The 14219-nt window shown below is 44.1% G+C and overlaps 1 protein-coding gene across 11 annotated transcripts in view; it reads right to left on the bottom strand.

Annotated features, from left to right (window-relative positions):
• LARS2 (leucyl-tRNA synthetase 2, mitochondrial) overlaps positions 1-14219 on the bottom strand; it is a 188896-nt gene that overhangs the window by 31445 nt on the left and 143232 nt on the right. For all 11 annotated transcript variants that reach the window (XM_038566682.1, XM_038566683.1, XM_038566681.1 and 8 more), the window contains one exon: positions 11591-11728. In XM_038566682.1, the coding sequence (XP_038422610.1) occupies positions 11591-11728 (138 nt within the window). The remainder of the gene's footprint in view (positions 1-11590; positions 11729-14219) is intronic.

Below are 14219 nucleotides of genomic sequence, written 5' to 3' on the forward strand. Positions count from 1 at the left end.
TGCATTTTCCTCAGGAAGCTCAGAGAACTGTCCCCCCACGGGCAGAGCTCTTGGTTTTCTCTACCATCAGCCCCTGTTGACCTTCCCAGTGTCTCTGACACTTAAACACACCTGCTCCTCACAGAGGTCATATGCGCACTTGGCTGTTCCCAGCAGGTGCTGTGCTCCGCAGGATCAAGTGCCTAGGCTCCCTGGGGAGACCTGAACTCAGCACTCACCACCAGACTCGGGCATTCCCTTTTCTGGGTGGCCAGCTCAGTCCCCTTTACACATCTCCATGCCCTCCCTTGTGTCCTGCAGTGTCCAGCACATGCTGCCGTGATGAGTGTGACCAGACGGTGTTGTGACTACTATGTGAAGACCAGTCCCCAGCCTACCCTGCCCCCTCCATGGTGAGGACTAGTCTCTTATTCTTCCCTCTGTCCCAGCTCTTAGTGCTGTGCACAACGCTCAACGACAGGCTCAAAAAAATTGTCCAAAACCCGGAGGGATGAATGAATGCACAAATATGCACAAACAGATGCCTACAGGAGGTCAGCGGGATGGAAGGAGGACGACACCGGGCGGTTGCTGTTGCTAGCTCCTGAAGCCATCTCTCCCTTCCAGGCGACTTAAGGTGGCACCTGGATTTTAACCCCCACACATATTCTATACGGCAACAGTTTTAAAACAAGATAAGAAAATCATATGGCTAGGGATGCCTGGGGGGCTGAGTGGTTGAGTGTGTCTGTCTTAGGTGCAGGGCATGACCCTGGGGTCCTGGGATCGAGTCCCACATCGGGTTCCCTGCAGGGAGCCTGCTTCTCCCTCTGCGTGTGTCTCTGCCTCTCTCTCTGTATCTCTTATAAGTAAATAAAATCTTTTTTTTTAAGTAAATAAAATCTTAATAAAAAATCATATGGCTACTTTTTATCGGGCAGGTAAAGGAAGAGACTGGACACAAATACATTCAAAAGCACAAAGCAAATTGAGCCAGTATTCTACAAGGAAGGGCACCCTCCCCTCACCCAAGCCCCAGTGGTGCCTTTGCTGAGCATCAGCAGGCTCAAAGGCATGATCTGGCCACACACTCAGGGCGCACAAATTCATCTTTTAGATCAGAATCTCCCTCAGATAATTTTACATGCCGCAGCTTGATGGAAAAAAAAACAATGTTCAAAAACCCAGACTGTCACCTTTTCCTTGCTGTGCCCTGTGCCAGCTGGATGAACTTGTTACTGTCTGCACTAGTTTCTGAGATTTTTCCTTTCCTCTCTCTCACTCTACGTACATGGCTTGGGTCACGAGAAATATAAGACCAGTATGGAATGAAGGAGGGAATAATCTGGATCCCAAAAATAAAGATGAGTAGTATGATGAATAGCTGTATATCTGTAGCTTTCAGCCCCCCAAGGCGGGGAGCTCAGGGGAAGAAAGCAGGAATCCTGTCCTGGGTCCTGCAGTTTCTCAAGCGGGTAGATGCTGCCACCTTCTGGGAATGGACGGCACTACACCTGCCAGCATCTGCCCCTAACCCCAGTCATCCTGCCTGACGCTGCTGCGCTCAGGCCTCATGGCTTATAATTCTTCTCCCTCTTTTTTTCTCTTTAAAGTAAACTGTGAAATGAAGTGCAGCACGCATATTGAAAAGTATACAAATCCTAGGGGTAGGACTTGATTGAATTTTCACAACTCCGACCTTTTGAAGGCCCTACCTCCCCATGGCAGGCACGGCCAGCCCAGCTGCTGATGCCCTTGATCAGTTCTGCCTATTTCTTTCTTTCCTTTTTTTTTTTTCTTTAAAGATTTTATTTATTTATTCATGAGAGACACACACACAGAGAAGCAAAGATAGGCAGAGGGAGAAGCAGGCTCCCTACTTCTTGATCCCAGGACTCCGGGATCACAAACTGAGCCAAAGGCAAATGCTCAACCATTGAGCCACCCAGGTGTCCCAATTCTGCCTATTTCAAAGCCACTTCTAGAGCACCTGAGTGGCTCAGTGATTGAGCATCTGCCTTTGGCTCAGGTCATGATCCTGGAGTCCTGGGATTGAGTCTGAGTCCTGTAGCTTGCTCTCTGCGGGGAGCCTGCTTCTGTTTCTGCCTCTCTCTTTCTATCTCTCATGAATAAAAACAAACACCATTTCTTTCCTTCTCCCAGGGAGGGATCCCAGGGGTCAGTGCACCTTGGAGGCTGCCCCCAGAACTGCTCGTTGTTGGTGTGTGCAGTGTGGTACCTGTACTTGGGAGCTATGAAATATTAATGTGTTCTCATGTGAGTTCCCTCCCTATTGCCCTCCTGTGAGTCTCCTCCTAATGCCTGGTTCACAGTGAATGCTCAACACTCGTTCATTGGTTTCAACTCAATGAACTTTGTGTCCATGAGGGAAGAAATAAACCTGCCAGCGACAGAGTGGGGACAAGAGATGAAGGAAGGGAGGTGGATGACGGGTAGGCACGGGATGTCTCGGGTTCCATTTGGGGCCATGACTTTTCTGCAGGGAGAGGCACAGTGAGATTTCAGACCCTGCCCACTCAAGGTCGCAGGAAGTCTGACTGCAGGAAGGAGCAAGGGCATGAGCGTGGGAGAGGGCCCCGAGACTGTTCACACCGGATTTCACGGTGGGAGGGGTGCAAACCACCCCTTCCCCCACAATCGTGCAGCGCTCCAGCAAATGATCCACAGGACTCTGGGAATCTGGTTTTCATTCTTGAGGCTGAAGCTGGTCACACACACCCACAAGTAGTTTAGCTTGGAGTGAATTGCACCTGTGAGCACATTCCACATGCACAGGAGCAACAGCTGGGTATCAAGCGTTCTGCCATTAGAGGGCTTCCAGCAGAATGGGTGATCTGAGACATCTACACCATAGGGAGGAGGCACTAGTGTGACGTGGAGGTGCAAGGTGCACAGGCATGAGGGCCAGGGGGACATCAAGGGTCCTGCTGAGCTTGGAACCCAGTCTTGCTGGAGCAGAGATCACACCAATGCCAGGTTCATTACTAAGAATCACAACCAGTGAGAGGTGCCCGGGCAGCTCAGTTAAGCATCTGCTGCTCCCTCTGCACCTCCCCCTGCTTCTCCTCTTTCTCTTGCTCTCTCTCACTCTTAAATAAATAAAATCTTTAAAAACACACACACACACACACACACACACAAAAAACCAGTGGAACATATTCCCTATTTGTCCATTCATCTCAATAAATGGCACTGGGAACAAACTTGCAAAAGCAACTGAGGTATGCAGTCATACCATAGTGACCAGGTATAGCAGAGGGCTTTAGAAGGAAGTGAAGAATCTGAAACCACTGCCAAACCCCTCCTGCCCTGGAAGCATCATAGTTCTGTGTGTGTTTGTGGGGGGGCATTATACGGGGCCCCTGCCTGCAGGGGATTAGCTGGTTTCCCTGGGGTGGGTGCAAAGCTGTGCTCTCTGCTCTGGCTCAGTTTTAGAGGTGGGGTGAGTCTGCTTTCACTTGGCAGCAGAATGAGGGAGTGTGATGCCCTCTTCAGTACTGCCTGGACAGTCTGCGTGGCCCTAATTCAGAAAATCCAACAATTGATACCTGCTGGTCACAGAAAGACACCTCTGTCCCACCAAAGAAGGAAGAAAGGAAGAGAGGGAGGAGGGGAGGGCAAGAGGCAGGGCAGGGTGAGCAGGGTCAGTAATCATTAGGATAAACAAAGAATTTCAGAGTGTAGAATGAGAGGGTATTTTAAGTGCCCTTATGACAAATCACTGCTATACAAGTAAGGTACAACCCAGGATGTGGCTAAAGGAAGCTCAGGATTTATCAGAGCACTAACTGGTCACTGCAGATGACATTTTACCTACTTAAGAGGTCCTAGAGAGCCTGCTGCCCACTGTCCTGATCTGCTCAGGTGGCTCCCACATAGATCTGGAAAGAAGAGAACAGAAAGCCCTGAATTTCTGAAAATAAGTCTCTAACGTGGACTTTTCAGACTAAGTTCATGAACTTCCTCTGTTTCCCTGCCCTGGGCCGGGAGCCATCATGCTCACATAATCAGCTGGTTTCTAAGTATTAAGCCATGGCTCATTCTTAAAATACCACCTTTTCTATTTCTTAGCAGCCAGCCAGCAGCATGGGAGGAGCCCCAATTAATAGGGTGAGAACCAAGTAAAGCTTCCCTTCTCTTCCCTTACTCCCAAAGCTCATTTCTGGTGTGATGAGAGAAAAAGGATGGGAGCTTTCAGTGGTCAGCAGGGCGCGGCTGCTCTCTGTCAATAGAAACTGTGGGGAGAGCATCAGTTCAGGGCATTTCGTGTCTCCCCAGAGCTGTATTAATAGCAACAACAAAAGCTGACATGATGCCCAAGTTTACTGCTGTCTCTCACGGAGGGAGAGAAAAGGCTTCCTGAATTGCAGTCCAGTGGAGATGAGCTGCAACACATCCCTCACTGCAGAGGTCCCCAGCAGCTCCCATCCCTGTGCCCTCGACCCAGGGCTGATGTCCTGCCAAAGCTGTTGTCTTCCCCTTGCTCAGAATCAAACTGGAAGGCTCCGCCTATTTCTCTGCTTCTGAACAACTGTTTTTTTTTTTCTATTGTGAAGTTACATAATTGTTGTAAAAAATCTGGGAAAAAAATCAGGAGTGCATGAAAAAAATAATAAAATCATCAATTAGTTCATCATCCAGAGAAAACTAGTGTGAACATGCTGGCATAATTTTTCCTAGCTTTTTCTCTTGCTTTGTGTCGTGTGCATATATGTGAACATATGTTTAAAGGCAGAGGTAACCAAATTGCATCTATAATTTTGTATCTTGCTTTTTTTTTTTTTCAGTTCTAAGCATGTCAGATGCATTTCCTTATATTATTAAACAGTCTGTATAACCAAGAGGCTTTCATATAGAAGGGCTAGACTTTATTTTCTCTTTCTCAAACTTTCAGGGCATTTAGGTTATATCCAAACTTTTAGCTATTTGAAATAACACAAGAACAGTTTGGTGCATAAGTTTGCATTTCTGATTATATTCTTAGGCTCAATTTCTAGCAGTGCAATTAGTGTGTCCAGAAGCGTGAATGTTTTTAAGGCTCTCACTATTCAAACAGCCTTCCTGCAGTATATGAGATGCTGTTCATCTCAGCCTCTTCACTATGTGGAAAATGGTACCTCACTGCCATTTAATTTGTATTTCTTAGACTACCAGTTAGGGAAACATTGCAGGGTACACTTCTTGGTCATTTGACTATATCTTCTTTGCAAATTTCCTGCTGACATGAATTCTGGCTTGATCATTAACCTGGTATTGCTGACACACAACTGCACCGCACTATACTGTGTGCTGGCACTCCCAACCCTAAGACCAACTTCTTGTAGCCGGTTAGGAGACCTACGGAAAGCTCAAAGTACAGACCTAAGTGCATAAGTGTGAAAGAGGGCCAGGACTCACTTAGAAAACAGGAGAGGGGGACGCCTGGGTGGCTCAGTGGTTGAGCATCTGCCCTTGGCTCAGGTTGTGATCCCGGGGTCCTGGGATCGAGTCTTGCATTGGGCTCCCCAGAGGGAGCCTGCTTCTCCCTCTGCCTGTCTCTGCCTCTCTCATGAATAAACACAATCTTAAAAAAAAAAAAAAAAAAGAAAGAAAACAGAAAAGAGGATTAGATCTGCACAAACCCCTGTGGTTTATACTTGATGAAATTTACTAGAATTACATAGTGAATCCAGCGCTCAGAGATGATTGAATTGCTGACATATGAGGCTCCTGAGAGCCAAAGGGGTTACCTGTCCAGAGCAAAGCAGGGGCCCACATGAACATGGGACACAGGCCTCAGGCTCCCAGGCTAGAGCTACTGCCTAACATGGTGGCCAAGAGGTTGAGAAATGAAAACAGAAGGGAGTGTCTGTAGCCCCAAATCCCTCCCGGAAGGACAATGCTACCCAAAAGCAGTTACAGAAATAGACATAAAATTCTGATTTAGACATGTGCTGGCAAAAACAGCTAAGAAAGACAAATAAGTACACATGTGGTTGACAGGCCTCAATTTTTCCTCGTAGGCCAGCTTGAAAAAGTTGTTGGAAGGCCTTTAAAAATCTTGACTGGAGAATTCTGAGTTAGTGCAGAAAGTGGGCGACTGTCAGTGCCTTTGTGGCTGACTGGTTTACTAGGACAGCTCTGCTGGGAAGGGCGTGCTCAGGGACCATTTCCAGAGGCTGTCCTTGTCCTGATGTGACCTCATGAGAGTGGACCCTGACAACTGTGCTGAGGCACAGAGAGGAGTTTCTGAACCTTCTTCAAGGTTCAGTTTCAGTACTTAAAATAAGTACATTTTCAGTACTTAAAATAACTCTCTCTTTTTTGGTGGGGGGCTGGGAGGGCATGGGGTAGAATCTTATTATCTTGCAAAGAGTTTTTAAAGATGCACACAAAATACTGCATAGATATATTTCAATTCACACCCTAGAGCTGTCCCTTGAGGTTGATGGTAAAGCATGTTCCAGGCGTACCTGGAAGCTCTGCAAATTAAAGATTCATTTAAGTAGATATAAAGTCATACCCAAAACCATATTTTAAAATGACATCAGAAATTTGCTGCCAACTTTTTTTTCTCCTTGAATATAGTTTTAAAACCACTATACAGGGACACCTGGGTGGCTCAGCGGTTGAGCGTCTGCCTTTGGCCCAGGGCATGATCCTGGAGTCCCAGGATCGAATCCCACGTCGGGTTCCCTGCATGGAGCCTGCTTCTCCCTCTGCCTGTGTGTCTGCCTCTCTCTCTCTCTCTCTCTGCCTCTCATGAATAAATAAATAAAATCTTAAAAAAAAAAAAAATAAAACCACTATACAGGAGTCACAAAAGCAGCCAGGCCTTGTCTTATACTTTGAAATAGCTAGCCAATGGATCATTTATTGGTTCGTTCATTGCTCCTACAAATAACTGTTTTGAAGCTGGAGAAATGTGCCCAGGAGCCAGAAATCATTTATGATCTTTGTTTCTAGACCTACATAAGAAGGAAACATTCCTCGTGTTACATTTTCTCTCTATCCCAAGGAGAACAGTTCCTTTGAAAAATATAAACTTTTCCCTCCTTTTTTTTAAAAGTAGGCTCCACACCCAATATGGGGCTTGAACTCATGACCACAAGATCAAGAGCCACACACTCTACCAAAGCCGGCCAGGTGGGCTACGAAAAACATAAAACTTTTATCTGTTTATATCAAGAGGTTACACTCGATTTACTTAAACAAATATTCACTGAGAATGTATGATGTCCACAATACTGTCACAGCAACAAGACATAATTCTCATCCTCCGGGGGTATTTTTATCTGGTGAGGTAAATAAGTTTCCACAGACAAGAAATGCAAGGAACGATGGCAAATTCTCTAACCCAGGACACAAACATTTCGACTGAAGATTAATGCTGCTAACGTGTTCATTGTTCTTTTGATGTGGATCAGTTTATTTTTACACATGAAGGGCTCTGGGACTAATGAAAAGAAAATTATTTTAAGCATTTAATTTATAAACTAAAAGCATTTTCTCTACAGGAGACCTTTAATCCCTGTGTGCGAGCACAGAACGGGGTGGGGGGAAGCAGCTCTGAGGGTGACGTGAAGGGAGGGGACTTTCAATGTGCTTCATTTTACCAAGACTGGATTACAGTCTGTGTTACAGATTTTTTTTTTTAAGATTTTATTTATTTACTCATGAAAGACACAGAGGGAGAGGCAGAGACATAGGCAGAGGGAGAAGCAGCTCCCTGTGGGGAGCCTGATGCAGTACTTGATCCCAGGACCCTGGTATCACGATCTGAGCTCAAGGCAGATGCTCAACCGCTGAGCCACCCAGGTGCCCCTTCATTACCAGATTTTAAAGTAATAGATTTTAAAAGTAATGTGTTTTTTAGGGACGCCTGGGTGGCTCAGCCAATTGAGTGTCCGACTCATCATTTTGGCTCAGGTCATGATCTCATGGGTTGTGGGACTGAGCCCCATGTCAGGCTCTATGCTTAGCAGGGAGTCTGCTTGAAGTTTCTCTACCCCTGCCCCTACCCCCTCTCATGTATGTGCACTCTCTCTAAAATAAGTAAATCTTAAAAAAATTTTTTTAAATAAAAGTAATAATTCTTTATCTATCAAAATTTTAAAAACACATATCCTTTGACCCAGCATCCCCCACTGTCAGGACCTGAACCTACAGATATGATCCCAAATATTGGCCAAGAACATAGATGCCAAAAGCCACCTGGCTTTTTTTCTTTTTGGCAATAGCTGCTGGAAAACTAGGTGCTTACATATATTATGGTATATCCATGCGATGGAATACTATGCATAAATTATAAGAATGGGGGATTTTTACAGGATGATGCAGAAAGATCACTAAGATATATTACTCAATCAAAAAAGCAAAAGGCATATATGTAATATATGTGACATTTTAAAAATGAGTATGTTCATAGAAATATGGAGATAATGCAAATTTCTTCTGGAAGAAAACAAAAGAAATTGTTAACAGGTTGAAGAGAACGGTAGAGGGTGGAGCGAGTTTGCTTTCTGTGGAGCTAAAAATAAATCTTAATCTTAGACGTGTATTGCTTTTTTCTTGTTTTATGTTTCTTAATCATTAACATGGGTTATCTGAACAAGGAGATCATTAGATATTTTTTCCCCCTCTTCTTCTCTGCAATTAATAAATAGTCTAGGGAGGGGCACCTGGGTGATCAGTCAGTTATGCATCTAACCAGCTCTGGTCATGATCTTAGGATCCTGGGATCGAGCCCCACATCGGGTTCCCTGCTCTGTGGGGTGTCTGCTGCTTCCTCTCCCTCTGCTCCTCTCCTGCTCGTGCTCTCTCTCTCAAATAAAAAAATAAAATATTAAAAATAGCCTAAGGGATGCTGAATTTAAGAAACAAAAACCAAAACACAACAACAATTGAAAAAAGAATCCCAGGAATTATACTCCTGGCAATATGGCAGACCAGAGAGTCTAAATTATTGTCCTGGTAATAAGTGAAAAAGCTAAAGAAGATGTAAAAAAGAGGGGCACCTGAGTGGCTCAGTGGTTGAGCATCTCCCTTCGACTCAGGTCGTGATCCCGGAGTCCTAGGATCAAGTCCTGGATTGGGCTCCCTGCATAGAGCCTGCTTCTCTCTCTGCCTACGTCTCTGCCTTTCTCTCTGTGTCTCTCATGAATAAAATCTTTTTTTTTTTTTTCTAAAGAATTGTTTTAAATGTGTCATTGAACTGGTAAACTAAGAAATGAGGTTGAAATAAATAAGAGCTAGCAGATGTATCTTCACTAAAGACAGCAAGAAACATTCTAAAATAAATATTTCAGATAAGGAGGAAATAATTTCAGGGGCACCTGGCTGGCTCAGTTCAAAGAGTGTGCAACTCTTGATCTTGGGGTCGTGGGTGTAGAGATTACTTAAAAACAAACAAACAAACAAACAAACAAACAAACAAACTTTAAGAGGAAATAATTTCAGATGTTAAGGTCCGAGACACAAAATAAGAAGAGTGAGAGAAGATATCAGTAAATATGGGATTTAATGCAATCCCAATTAAACTCCCAATAAGATATTTTTGTGGAATGTGACTTGGTGAATCTGAAATTCATTTGGAAGGACAAAGGTCCAATTACAGCCAAGATACTCCTAAAGAAAAAGAACAAAGTAGAAAGATGACCTGGAATTTATATAAATGAAATAAAGCCAGTAATTGACTAGCATAGCAAAAAGCAAAGAGACCAACAGACAGAATAAAGGTCCGATAATGGGGCCCTTGCATATATACAAAAACCTGACTACAATGGAGAGAGCACTAAAGATCAATGAGGAAATGCATGGACTGGTCCATTAACGGTACTGAGACACTACAAGCAATAGCCATAAAGGAAAAGATTATTAAAATTTACTGCATTAAGAGTTTCTGTTCACCAAAGTACACCATAAAATAAGAGAAACTAAGATCTGGGGAAAATACTTGCAATACATATAGCTGGAAAAGGATTAGCATTTAGAATAGAAATTTAAAAATTCCTACAATCAAGAGGTACGTGGGTGGCTCAGTCAGTAAAGCATCTGACTCTTGATCTCACCTCAGGTCTTGATCTCAGGGTCATGAATTTAAGCCTTGCATTGGGCCCCATGCTGGGTTTGCAGCCTACTTTAAAAAAAAAAAATTCCTATAATCAATGTAAGACAACTCAGAAAAGAAAGGTAAAGGACGCAAATAGGGATTTAATGTAAGAGAAAACACCGAAGTCCCTACATATATTAAAAACACACTAAATATCATCATATGAGCATTGTTATTCAAACATAACCCACAAACTGATTTACTATAACCAACACTGACATGATAAAGATGTGTGGGGACGGGAACCCTCATCTCTGTTGATCCAAGCATAGGGGTTTTTTTTTGCTTTGCTTTGTTTGTTTTTTAAGTAGGCTTTATGTGCAGCATGAAGCCCAATGCAGGGCTTGAACTCACGACCTTGAGTTTGTTTTTTTTTTTTTTAAAGATTTTATTTATTTATTTATTTGACAGAGAGTGAGAGAAAGCATGCACAAGCAGGAGGAGCAGCACAGGGGAGGGAGAAGTAGGCTCCCCACTGACCAGGGAGCCCAATGTGGAGCTCTATCCCAGGACCCCGAGATCATGACCTGGGCTGAAGGCAGACGCTTAACCGACTGAGCCACCCAGGTGCCCCCAGAGAGGCGATAAATTTATAAAGGAAATTAATAGTCATGATTTCAGGATAGGGGTTGGCTGAGGAGGGACAGGGGGTAGGGAGATGGACAGAAGACCCTGGATATATTCTAAGGGACTTGTAATATTCTTTCTTAACTTAAATTCTAAGGGATGCTGAATTTAAGAAACAAAAAACAAAACACAACAATAATTGAAAAAGAATCCCAGGAATTATGCTCTTGGCAATATGGCAGAACAGAGAATCAAATTATTGTCCTGGTGATAAGTGAAAAAGCCAGACAAGATATAAAAAAGAGGGGCACCTGGGTGGCTCTCAGGCAGTACAGGGATAGTCACTTTATTCTTAAAATATCTATAAGACATTGAATACATCATATATATATATATGATATATTTCATGGGAAAAAAGCACACACAGAGCTCTTTGTGACCATAATGGGAACAGGTTATAGGGCCAAAAGGAAAAACATTTATCGATGGATTTGCAATGTGATTCCCTGGCTTAATCCATTACCTACTTTTATCAGAGTGCTCCATCAAGGCAGGATTCAGTCAAGCTTAGAAAAAAAGCGTGCACAGGACAGCCAGATGATAAACACGACCTCAAACGAGAAGCTGTAAAAAACTGTACAACATTATGAATTGCTTCTCTCTGCCTCAGAAGTAAAAATCTCAATCACTTAACTCAGCTAAACAGACAAGCGCTGAAGGCAAGCCTCAGTGCGAGCCTGCAACATCACATGCTAGAACCAGGATGAAGTAACAGAAATGTACTTCAAATGGCTAAGGCTGACAGTGACGGCTAAAGTATATCTGAAAAACCAAAGTCTTCTGCTACATGTGTTTGCTCTGGGAGAACTGACACCTGCTTTAAGCTGTCGTTTGTGGAACTGAATTCTTTTGCAAAGTGGTATAAATGCTCACCTGTGTCTGACCATTTTTTGATCATGGCAAAAATGACTAAAGAATCTTGCGTAGAACAAGTGCATGACGGCATGTTCCTTCCCTCCGATGTACAAATCCACAGGCATCCAGTAATCTGCCAATGCTGTGTTAAAAGGGCTGGAAGAGAGAGAGAGAGAGAGAGAGACGGTCATTTTTTAAAAACCCGTTTTGCTACAATCAACATAAATTAGACAGAGCTACTGTAATCTGCATATGCCCTGAGTCAAATTATGTTGGAGAAGAACAGTGATTTTTCTTTTTAAAATCTAATAAGAGAAAAGCTGATACAATAAGGGAGAAAAAAAATCAGATCAGTGTTAAATTATGAAATTTGTAAAAACTGTCTTGGAAGCCATTACGGACTTAAATGCGATTCTCTTATAAAACGAGGACAAAGGGAAAAAACAGCAGCAAAAAAAAGGTATTTCTGTGAAAAAGGTATTTCTGTAAGGTGTGTACTTGAATATCTGGATTTTATCTTAATTTTTATTATGATTAGGCAATTGGGATTTGAAAGTTCTTACCAACAGGGGGCAATATGGCCTTTACAAAGGAGATGAACCTGCAGCCACTAAATGTTCATTTTAAAACAGAAATTCAGTCTTCTTTTTAAAAGAAGCCTTAAAATAAAGTTAGCAAGAGCTTTGTATATGGTCTCCTGCATGCAAGGAGCATAGTTAGGGTAACTAACACAGGATTGCTGGACTTCTCCCTCTCACCTAATAGATACTGTCAGTGATCAAGAGTCTACAGGAAAGGCTTCCTCATACCCCATGGTTTTAATGGATGCTGGGGAGTAAAGGAAACACCACTTCCCTCTAACCTCTGGCTGTAACTCTTGAGAGGAGTCTATGAGTGTGCAGGGGTGTGTGTGTGTGTGTGTGCGTGTGTGTGCATGTGCACACATGTGTGTGTTGTGGGGAGGGGGGACAAAGCTGGCTCAGACTCTCAATCTCAAGATAATGTGCTTCGTAGAGATCATCCAATGAAGTCAATCTCTGCCTTTGGACGATCTGTACTCCATGGTTTCAAATATTTGTAACTTCTCTTCTCTACACCTCAAGGCACTTTTTTCCCCCCCAGCAAGGACTTGGCTCAGGCTGTAAGGACTGTAAAGGCCATATTGCCCCCTTGGACTTGGCTGAGCCTGCAGCTCAGCAGGTAGGCCTGGCCCACAGCCCCGCATATTTGCATCTTAATGCAGCTTGGTTTTCTCTGGTCTCTGGGCCAGAATTCTGGTAAAATTAAAACAATTTTTTTTCTTCCTTTGTGAATAATGGTTCCTCAGAAAAATCCAACTACTAATCCACGTGACAGAAAAAAAAAGGGAGGTCAAGGGTGATGGTACTCATCCCCAAAACAAGTGTGGGGTGCATTTAGATGTTGAAAGTAGCTCAGATCCATGATTTAGTACAGAACCTGCCTAGGGAGCACTGGAGCTGGTGCTGAAAAACTAGCAGCTGCATTTTATGAGGGCAAAGAGGTGCTAAGTGGTATTCCCAGATCAGAGTCTGTGAAGGCCTCAGAAGTGTCTCCTGGTCAAGGATCCACCACTGAGCCTCCATCATCTGTAAGATTTTTCTTTGAAGCATTCTGAGAGGAAGGGCCTGACTGCCCTGGCATTCTAAGCAACTGTTACTGAACAGAAAGCACCAGTAGCCCTTTCTAGAAGGAAGAGTCAGAAGGAGGGGCCACAGCAGCCTCCGGTCATTATCCTGCCTTTGCAGGCCACCGTTTACTTCGGGTCCCCTCCTTCCCGGATGGCCTGGACTTGGAATGACAGAATCGCAGTACTGCAGGGCACGACTCTGGCAGGGGGAGGGCAGGAGTGCCCATCTCACTGGAAATGTATTATTTTACAGCCACTGGAGAGAAAAAGGGGGCATTTTTATGCGTGGACTTAGGAAAGTGATGGTTCTTCTGTGGACAAAGAGCAGCCTGGCAAGGTCTTGGAAGTGCGGTGCTTGTGGTTTTTGTGCACTCGGCATTTGCTTTCTTTTTTGCTCATTCTCTTTATCCCCTCTCCCAATGGCTCTTATCCCCAGAGGTCATCTATTTATCTTTGAGAAATCTGCAAAGGGCTGCAAACTCAGATTATACCGAGAGGTCTGTCCTTTCAACACTGGCCCCCAGCCCCTGCCTTTGTGAACACTGCCCCCACTCAGCCCTCAGCCACTCGGAATTCTTGTAGCTGTCTCTTCTGGCAATTATACTCACAATCGATTTATCAGTTTTAGAAATGACTGTGTGTATGTGACAAGAGACAATGCTTCCTAGCTCCCTCCTGCTCCCTACCTACGTCCCTCTCATCATTATTGTCAGCTAAGTAAACAACATTACATCTTTATGGCCCCATCAGTGCGGTTCACCACAGGGCCAAGAAGGCTAGGACAACAGCATTTTCTTGCTTCTTTGGTTTTTGCATTTTTCTTGTACTTGGGATCTGCTTGGCTGTGAAAAATTGAACTTAATAATCCAACACACATGGGCAGCCCGGGTGGCTCAGCGGTTTAGCGCCGCCTTCCACCCGGGAAGTGATGCTGGAGATCCGGGATTGAGTCCCACGTCAGGCTCCTGCATGGAGCCTGCTTCTCCCTCTGCCTGTGTG

The sequence above is a fragment of the Canis lupus genome, chromosome 20 (genome assembly GCF_011100685.1).
Source record: "Canis lupus familiaris isolate Mischka breed German Shepherd chromosome 20, alternate assembly UU_Cfam_GSD_1.0, whole genome shotgun sequence".
NCBI classification, from domain to species: Eukaryota; Metazoa; Chordata; class Mammalia; order Carnivora; family Canidae; genus Canis; species Canis lupus.